Source organism: Plutella xylostella, chromosome 21 (assembly GCF_932276165.1).
Source record: "Plutella xylostella chromosome 21, ilPluXylo3.1, whole genome shotgun sequence".
NCBI lineage: Eukaryota > Metazoa > Arthropoda > Insecta > Lepidoptera > Plutellidae > Plutella > Plutella xylostella.
The window spans coordinates 942,817-953,498 of record NC_064001.1 but is presented as its reverse complement, the minus strand read 5'-3'; the positions used below and the strand labels follow the sequence as shown (position 1 = coordinate 953,498).

The 10,682-nt window shown below is 38.8% G+C and overlaps 1 protein-coding gene across 1 annotated transcript; it reads left to right on the top strand.

Moving 5' to 3' along the window:
• On the top strand, positions 1 to 10,013 carry LOC125490189. Its single transcript, XM_048628647.1, has 2 exons — positions 1 to 1,176; positions 9,820 to 10,013. Exons 1-2 carry the CDS (start codon positions 168 to 170, stop codon positions 10,011 to 10,013), a joined length of 1,203 nt encoding a protein of 400 aa, XP_048484604.1. The 5' UTR covers positions 1 to 167.
• The last annotated feature ends 669 nt before the right edge of the window (positions 10,014 to 10,682 follow it).

Sequence of the window (10,682 nt, the reverse complement as noted above, 5' to 3'; positions counted from 1 at the left end):
CGGCTGAGTGAGTCCGTTCCGATCTATCTAATTCCCAATTAGTTTCGATTCTCGTTAATTTTCCTTAGTTATTAATTTCTACCGATTTATTCACGTACTTATCGTCTTCTCATATGTCATTTGTTTGATTACCACAAGATTTTAACGTTCTAAAACATTTCCTAATCATGGATGCAAAAACATTAAAAAAGAATAGAGGTTCTGTAAAGGCCAAATTGACAATATTTAAGGGCCATCTCGAACAACTGACACCTTGCACCAAATTAAACACCTTGCAGTTTCGTGAACTATCCGCACGCCTCAACCGCATTAATGAATTGTATAAAGAATTTGACTCTATTCAAAATAATTTGGAAACTTTATCGGACACTCCAGAAGACGAGTTTAAAGAACGACAGGAGTTCGAGGCTGGATATTTCAGCACGGTCGCTGCCGCGCAGGAGCTGCTGGACCGGAGTGTGGAGCGCCCGGCCCCTGCGGGCCACGACCTGGCCGTGGCAGGATCCAGCACTGCCAATGATTCAGGTGCATTTCTTCCAACACTTAAGTTACCTACGATACATCTACCTACATTTGCTGGTGGCTATCAAGATTGGCTAGAATTCCACGACACGTACATGAGTCTCATTCATCTAAATGATTCAATTCCAAAAATTCAAAAATATCATTACTTACGATCATCACTAAGGGATAATGCAGCCTTGTTGATCCAATCATTAGACCTATCAGGTGACAATTACGATGTAGCCTGGGATTTACTATGTGAGCGCTACAACAACACCAAGTTATTAGTAAACAATCATTTGAAGGCTCTCTTCAATCTTGAACCCATGTTCAAGGAATCGTCCACGGGCCTTCGTAATATCATTGATTCGGTAAATAAAAACATTAGAGCTCTAAAAACACTACATCTGCCCACGGAGCATTGGGATGCGATAATAATTTACGTTATCTGCACAAAATTAGACCACGCAACACTGAAGGATTGGGAGATGCAGCGCGGACCCAACAACGCAATTCCAACATTTTCGGAATTTAATTCATTTATAAAAAACCGCGCTGCATGGCTGGAATCCATCGAAGAAAATCACCAAAAACTGCGTAGATATAGCGATACTCCACCCGTTCGCGCCAAAACCTTTGTGGCAAATTATTCGAACTCCGCTCATGCGAGTGGCTCTAATCCTTCACAAAATTCCTATTTCTGCCCAATTTGTAAACAATCACATAGCATATATGAATGCACAAAATTCAGATCCATGACCATAGAAGGGAGGATGGATAAGGTAAAACAATTAAACCTTTGCCAGAATTGTCTGCGTAAAGGTCACGATGAAACACATTGTTGGAGAGGTTCGTGCAAAATTTGCAACCAGAGACACAACAGCATGATACATCTAAACCATGGAGAGCCAAATCTAGATTCGAATACAAAAATTGACCAATGTGTCGTCTTACCGAATGTAGAAAATCTGACGAACAACACAGAGCCGAAGCAAACAACTAATCAATCGTCGAACACAATATCCTTATCAGTGACGCATCCAAGCCAAGCCCAGGTATTGTTAAGCACAGTAATTGTCAGTGTAGCGGATAAAAATGGTAAACACCACAAAGTGCGTGCACTGTTAGATCAAGGCAGCACAGCAAGTTTCTTGACAAATGATTTACTCACACAACTTCAAACACCTTGTTATCATACCTCTGTTTCAGTCCAAGGATTAAATAATCAAACTTCTAAAATATCAAAAAGGTGTGATGTATCAATAGCATCACTCTCTGCCAGTGGTTACACGACAGACGTTAATTGTTTTGTTGTGCCACAAATCACGCAAGTAATACCCATGAATAAAATAAACTGCGGTAATCTAAAAATACCCCCACACATCTACCTTGCCGATCCTACCTTTGCCATCCCATCGGAGGTGCAAATGCTGTTGGGAGCTGACATCTTCTGGGACATACTCTGTAACAATCGTGTCAGCCTAGGCAAGGCGAAACCAACCCTTGTAGAAACAAAATTAGGGTGGTTAGTTGTGGGCTCTATACCGACATCATACAACACACTAGGTCAACATGATACAGTCCACTGCAACTTGATAAACAAAATCGAACTAGAAGAAAAAATCAACAAATATTTTGAATTGGAGTCCTTACCCGCTCAACAATCCCAATCAAGGAATGAAGCTGAATGTGAGAAGCTCTTCTTGAAAACTACAGTCCGTAACCCAGATGGTAGGTTGGTTGTGACAATACCCCTTAAGGAGAACCCTCAATGTCTCGGCGATTCAAAGCAACAAGCACTGATTAGATTCAATTCATTAGAACGTAAGTTCAGCAAAAATGAAGCATTTAAAACAAAATACATAAACTTTATGAAGGAATACATAGAGCTAGGTCATATGTCGGAAAACAAAACACCCCAAGATGACAATGAATCCTACTTTTTGCCGCATCATGGTGTCTTGCGAGAAGACAGTTTAACAACTAAACTAAGAACAGTATTCGATGCTTCTGCAGTAACAAGCACTGGTAAGTCATTCAATGACATCCAACTCATAGGTCCTCCTGTACAAGATGACTTATTGAGTATTTTAATCCGATTCCGACAGCACAAATATGTGGTCACTGCCGACGTAGAAAAAATGTACAGACAAATCTTAGTGAATGAATCACAAAGAAGTTTACAACAGATATTCTGGCGATCAGATCCAAGTCTAGAACTCAAGCAATACAAACTAAACACCATAACGTACGGCACAGCATCCGCCCCTTACCTTGCAACTAGATGCTTGAAACAATTAGGTCTTGAAAGCACTAATGAGGATGTAAGAGAGGTGATTATACACGACTTCTACGTAGATGATTTAAATACTGGCTCAGATAATGAAAAAACGCTAATCGACAATTGTAAGGGTGTTTTAGAGCAGCTACGCGGTGCCCAAATGAATTTACGAAAATGGCGATGTAACAAGCCAGAATTGTTAAAAAATATTGTGGGTGAAACAAGTCAAGACGAATTACAAATTTTGGATAAGGACGAATATGCAAAAATTTTAGGATTACAGTGGGCCTGGAGAAGGGACACATTGCTATTCTCTTCCACAATGAAAACGAACATTCGTTCAGCTAAGTCAAGCAAACGCATAGTGCTATCAATGCTTGCACAAATCTTTGACCCCCTAGGATTGATAAACCCGGGTACACTTAAGGCAAAACTCATATTACAAACACTTTGGGCTAACAACATACCTTGGGACGCCGAATTGCCAACCGAAGTCGAATCACAATGGAATAATTTTACGAATTACATATCCGACTTAATCTCAATTGAAATCCCGCGCAGGGTCTTATGTGACTCCTACGTCAGGTTAGAGATGCATGCATTCAGTGATGCATCTATCAAGGCATATTCAGCCTGTGTTTACCTTCGATCTGTTACAATGGATGGAGACGTCACTGTTAATCTACTATTGGCAAAGAGTAGGGTCGCCCCTCTCAAACAGCGGCTAACCATACCGAGGCTCGAACTCTGTGGTGCTCTACTAGCTACAAGGTTAGCAAAGAAGGCGAAGGAATCACTTCGCTTGGAAATCGATGTTCAGCATTTTTGGTGTGATTCAACGATCGTTTTGAGCTGGATTAAGACATGCAAACAAACTTTAAAACAATTCGTGTGTAATAGAATCACTGAAATCACCAACATCTCAGAGCCTAACGATTGGCATCATGTTCCAACAGAACTTAATCCAGCAGACATAGGCTCTCGTGGGCTCAACGCTACACAACTAAAGGGCTCTACCTTATGGTGGCGAGGTCCGCATTTCTTAAATCAAGTGGATATCCAGTGGCCCATGCAACCGCAAGGCATGAAACTTGAAGAACTACCTGAAATCAAGGTCCAATGTAATGTCACGACCGAGCAAACCGACGAAATTACAAATAAGTATTCGGATTTTCCTAAATTACAACGCATTGTTGGCTACCTTAAAAGATTCATCCATAATTGCCGACTTCCAGGGAACAAATCAATCGGAGCTTTGCAATTGTCTGAGCTTGATTTGGCAACAAAAACACTGTGCGCAATGTCACAAAAAACATGCTTCCTCAAGGAATTTCGTGTCTTAAAAAATAAAGGGTCTCTGCCATCTAAGAATAAACTGTTGCATCTGAATCCATTTCTCGATGATTCTGGCCTAATTCGAGTAGGAGGCAGGTTGTGCAATGCGAATTATGATTACGACACTAAACATCCAATTCTGCTAGACGGGTCTCATCCCATCACTAAATTAATCTTTAAAAATTATCATCGACTTTTATTACATGCAGGACCTCAGCTGTTATTGTCAACCTTGCGTCATAAATATTGGATCATCAACGGCCGAAATCTTGCAAGAAAAACAGTTCATGAGTGTATTACTTGCTGTAGGTTCTCAGAAAAAACATTTCAGCCCATTATGGGGAATCTTCCTAAGGCAAGACTCGAGGCAGATCATCCATTCTGCCACACGGCGGTAGATTACGCTGGACCGATAATGATAGCAAACAGGAAAGGTAGAGGGTGTAAGCTCATTAAGGCTTACATCTGTGTATTTGTATGTCTCACAGTCAAGGCAGTGCATCTGGAACTTGTCACAGATTTGTCTGCTAAATGTTTCATTTCAGCATTAAACAGGTTTGTGGCCCGGCGAGGTAAGCCTTCCAACATATATTCCGACAACGGCACGAACTTTGTAGGAGCTAATCACGAATTAAGAGCCTTTTTGAAACAATGTAGAAAGGATGTAATATCCTATTCAGCAGAAACTGAGATAAAGTTTCACTTCAGTCCAGCATACAGTCCTCATTTCAACGGCATGGCGGAGGGTTCGGTAAAGTCCATAAAATATCATTTGAAACGAGTGCTTGGCCTAGCACACTTAGACTTCGAGGAAATGTATACTGTGTTGGTCCAAATAGAAGGAATCCTAAACTCAAGGCCTATCACCCCCTTATCTTCGGATCCCTCTGATCTCATCCCTCTCACTCCTTCCCACTTCTTAATCGGACGGACATGCACGATGCTACCGGCTGCCCCGGTGGAAGACAAGCCAATTTCATCACTAACAAGATTCAAGAGGATCGAACAACTCAAGGCACATTTTTGGAACCGTTTCTACAAGGAATACATATCCGAGCTCCAGCAGAGGAACAAATGGCGCACAATTGGAGAGCAGCCACAAACAGGGGAACTTGTGCTAGTGAAGGACGATCGATTACCCCCAAATCGATGGCTGCTAGGCAGAGTCACGGCAGTATACCCCGGCACGGACGGGGTCAATAGAGTGGCAGATGTGATCACGAGGGCCGGGACGCTCAGAAGAGCGTACAACCGGTTGTGCCCTCTTCCACTCTTGGAACAGACCGTTCCAAGGGGGGGACCATGTTGAAGACAGACATTATTACGAGCGTCGGGCTCTATGCCCGGCGCTTCAGCTGAAGAAGAAATACTTATGTCAATCACATACAAAATAACAACACGAAGAAATTCATACCACATTTTATTAATTACTAATTCTAATATCTCATATCTTGTAAAATACTATTCAATATACTTACTATTATTACGCAAATCTCTACACATCGTCTTAATCATCACCGTCACGCTCATCGACCCTCTTCGACTTCGAGCCTTCGCCATCAGTCACCATCATATTTTTTTGTTATAAGAACTATATTTACGTTCTTAATTTCATTAGAATCTGTTAATATATGCCCAAAATGGAAATTCATACCCTGTTTTTACCCCTTTACCCACCCTTGGGGGTGAGATAAAATTCTGAAAAAAAAATGGGACCACCTAGGAGCTCAACCCAATACAACAAAAAAAGAATTTTCAAAATCGGTTCATAAACGGCGGAGTAATCGGTGAAAATACATAAAAAAAAATATAAAAAAAAAAGATCCCGACGAATTGAGAACCTCTTCCTTTTTTTGAAGTCGGTTAAAAATACAATTTCCATCTTGAATTCTCGACAGATGTGTCAATAGTCAACTACGAATCCCTTGTTATAATAAAACAGGCGTGTTAATGATGTAACAGAGTATAGTGAAACTAGGCCTTAGTTTACAAAATACTGTCAAATGTTATATTCGCGTAATAGTTGCTTTAACCAACAAATATTTTTTTTTTATCTCGTATAAGAATATCCCAATTCGTGAAACGATGGGGAACAGCCCAGTTTCCCGTGGCACCGGAATTTATTCGCCAATGATAGGGAGCTAACGAGGTGTAGGTGCTCGCATTAAACCCGCCATAAAGCGTGTTAATGTGACGTCACTGCGATACGTGTAGAGGTGCCTATACAAGGTGGGTGTATGGTGGCATGTAAAGTAACGAATGTGAGGCGGCCTAATAGACGATTGGTAAAAAATGTTTCACCGCAATTGTTACGGAGAATGTTCCAAATGTAAACAGAAAAAAAACTTCCTGGAAAATTCATTAGGTCTACGGTAGGTTTACTTCTATACCTGTTTGCTTTTTTTGTTAATTTTTATATTTTTCCTGGTATAGAATCGTAAAGATTCAATGCCGCGTTTTATTGCAATAACATAAATTTTATGCAATCGCTTATCGATTTGTAGCCGTAAAAACCGAGTTTTATAAATTGTAACATAAACAAAAACTACACGTGTTTAATATTTGCAAAAACGATGTAAAAGACAAACTTATAACCCTAATCTCTGGAGCTGATGATGTCGGGAGCATGGAGGACACTGGGGGCTTGCATATACCTCTGTTTATTATTTTTTGTAGTCTATAGCGGAGCGAGGTACTCCCAGCAAATGAATACTGAAGCACCCTGTGAGTAAGACAATATACTATAACATATACAGGGTGTCCCAAAAGTCAACGTCATCCCTTAAAGGGTTGATAGGTCAGCTCATGAGAGGCCAGAATATCACAATATGACCTTAGTAAAAACTCGATAATTTTCGAGATATTGACACTTTTATAAATTTGCTGTAAATTGACACCTTGGATCAGTTTTTTGCGTGCCGCCGGTACAAAAATCCATATTGTTAGAATTTGTTTGGTGTTGCATCATCCTGTATAGCCCTGCTATTGATCGCAGTCAAAAAAAATATAGAGTAATGCTGTATGTTTAAAAAAAACACGGTTTTCAAAGTCATAAAAGGTAATCGTATTTTTTTATAAACAACTTTGACTCTACATACTGTAAAAAAAATATACCAAGCAAACCTGGCACCTTATTTGAAAAGATTGCTCATTTAATGCAGTTTCCAAAATGGTATGAAACGTTGCTAATGTTTCAATTAAAAAAAAAGTTATTGCTATTTTAGTACAAAACGACCTCGATGTAAAATTGTTGCAGTCCTATGGCACCCCAGAGGTGCAGAGGGTCTCCACTAACGTCCGCCACTTCCGCCTATCTTCGGCTGTACTTTTGGCCTCACTCCAGCTTAGTCCAGCGGCTCGCAGCTCGTTTTCGATGCTTCGGCGCCATGTTTGGACAGGGCGTGCTTGCCATTTGGTGGCCTCCAGTCAAAGGCTATAGTTGCGGCATTCGTAGCTCCTCTTCGTACAGTGTGCCCAATCCATCTCCACTTTCGTTTCGCAATTTCCTTGCCGATGGGAGATTGTCGGTACAGCTTCCACAGATCTTCGTTACGTTTTGTCTTCGGCCAGAAAACGCGTAGGATCGACCTGAGGGACTTATTGACGAACACTTGCAGTTTGCAGATGTAAAATTGTTTGAAGGAAATTTATCTGACTGAATTTATTAAGGGTAAGTCATGTTGGAATGAGTAAAAGTAAAATAGGTGGTGGGGTCAGCCGTGGCAACATAGATGACGCAAAAATAGCTAAGAAAATACTTACCAAACTCTTATAAAACATATTTTGCGTTTTTTACACCTTATTTAAAAAAACAAACATTTATTGACTTAAATTTTTATTTCTCAAAATTATAACACCACATTATTATATTAAGTACATAATCAGCAAAAAATAATACTCATTAATGGTCATAATCATAATTTTGAGAGTTTTGTTTAACAAAAACTTTAAAATAAATAACAAGTAATTAGAGGTAATGTTCATGACAAACTGATCCGTCCCTTTTTTGGATACTGTGGGTGTACAATGTACACGTGTAAGCGTTTTACTTGTACAATATCACACATTAGCACTACTCAGGAATGTACAATGAATATTGCGCTACATTTATGGGGAATGTGGAGGTGCTATAGTCCACTTTTTTCGAGAAAGATATTCAAAATGCGTTTTTTTTATTAACTGTGACAACGATGTCTCTTTTCCCACTCCCGGCCACACCACCTATTTTACTTTTACTCATTCCAACGTGACATACCCTTAATAAATTCAGTCAGATAAATTTCCTTCAAACAATTTTACATCGAGGTCGTTTTGTACTAAAATAGCAATAATTTTTTTTAAATTGAAACATTAGCAACGTTTCATACCATTTTGGAAACTGCATTAAATGAGCAATCTTTTCAAATAAGGTGCCAGGTTTGCTAGGTATATTTTTTTTACAGTATGTAGAGTCAAAGTTGTTTATAAAAAAATACGATTACCTTTTATGACTTTGAAAACCGTGTTTTTTTCAAACATACAGCATTACTCGATATTTTTTTTGACTGCGATCAATAGCAGGTCTATGCTGGGTGATGCAACACCAAACAAATTCTAACAATATGGATTTTTGTACCGGCGGCACGCAAAAAACTGATCCAAGGTGTCGATTTTCAGCAAATTTATAAAAGTGTCAATATCTCGAAAATTATCGAGTTTTTACTAAGGTCATATTGTGATATTCTGGCCTCTCATGAGCTGACCTATCAGCCCTTTAAGGGATGACGTTGACTTTTGGGACACCCTGTATACTATACTATATATATATATATATATATATATATATATATATATATATATATATATATATATATATAGTATATATATATATATATATATATATAGTATATATATATATATATATATAGTATATATATAGTATATATATATATATATATATAATTTTCAGTTTACATACTTATTATTTTCTATAAAATACTAATAACTAAATGATAATGGCTCGGAAATATTTTACCTTTAATAGGACATTAAATTACATAAAAATAAATATCCTGCATTTTTCTGAACACGGCCTATAAATCCCCTGTCGTTTGATGGCTGGATGAGGACGCCTGAATATACATTTTGGTGGTTAAACTTAATAAAGGCCTATGTTTATCAGCGGAAGGTGAAAGGATATTGGTGTATGATGATGTTTACCTCTAAAATAACCTATCATTCATTGCGCCTCTTCGAATGACGTTATCAGTTGTTCCTAATATGCCTACGTCCGACAATTAATAATATCTTGGGCAGTCTGACTTGCTAATACTTACACTACAAACCCTAGCCGACCTAATGTTTATCACCACCGTGGCGAAGAAACCCGCCGGTGAAGAAGCCCGCTTATAACAAGATTTATACCTATGTATTCACTTGAGTACAATGTACACCATCGCTCTCCTACGGTGAAGGAAAACATCGTGTGGAAACTTGCACATCTACATTCTAGATATTTTGATTCATAAATATTTTGATTTTGATGTTTACCCTAAGTGCATTGTACTCAATCAAAAAACGGCGATACGGCTCGCAACCTACCACGTTAGTGCAAATGTACAGCGCAAAAGCAGGTGATTCTGACTACCCCTTCTTAGATTACAGTCGTGAGCATATATATGTATAATTATGTATGTTTTCACTTTTCCTCTCCCTTACAGTCTACGGCAGCCTAAACAACTCAGCCAACCTGGGCCCCCACCAGCCAATCAGGAGCTTCTCCCTCGCCTTCTCCCGCTATCCGTGGGTGGGGCGCGTGGTGCCGCACGCCGCCAACACCGTCATGACGAGGTGCACCGTCGCCTGCGTCCGGGACCACGTGTTTGTGACTGCTACCCGGTGCTTGTTGGGGTAATTGTTGGCTACTTCTTAACCTTTGAAACTGTATTATTGTATACTAGATATTCAGAGAAACCTAGATAAGTATTGATATTATGTTTGATTGCTGCAAAAAAAGAGTACTCTTTCTACCTTTCTATCTTTCTATCTTTCTATCTTTCTATCTTTCTATCTTTCTATCTTTCTATCTTTCTATCTTTCTATCTTTCTATCTTTCTATCTTTCTATCTTTCTATCTTTCTATCTTTCTATCTTTCTATCTTTCTATCTTTCTATCTTTCTATCTTTCTATCTTTCTATATTTCTATCTTTCTATCTTTCTATATTTCTATCTTTCTATCTTTCTATCTTTCTATCTTTCTATCTTTCTATCTTTCTATCTTTCTATCTTTCTATCTTTCTATCTTTCTATCTTTCTATCTTTCTATCTTTCTATCTTCTTATCTTTCTATCTTTCTATCTTATTATCTTCTTATCTTTCTATCTTTCTATCTTATTATCTTTCTATCTTTCTATCTTCTTATCTTTCTATCTTTCTTTCTATCTGTCTATCTAACTCAGCTCGGCTAGGCTCTAGGAGCTTCTTCCTCGCCTTCTCCCGCTAGTTAGTAGTTAGTCGGCTTATCCTTAGCGTAGCGTAGGTGATCTAGCACTATCAAATTTGCCAATTAGTTGTACCGTATAC

What these genes read in the sequence shown, in the direction of transcription:
- LOC125490189 (XM_048628647.1), top strand. Translation starts at nt 168, where the DNA reads ATGGATGCAAAAACATTAAAAAAGAATAGAGGTTCTGTAAAGGCCAAA. An exon ending in GAACTCCGCTCATGCGAGTG is followed by an intron (nt 1,177 to 9,819) that starts GCTCTAATCCTT and finishes TCTCCCTTACAG; the next exon opens with TCTACGGCAGCCTAAACAAC.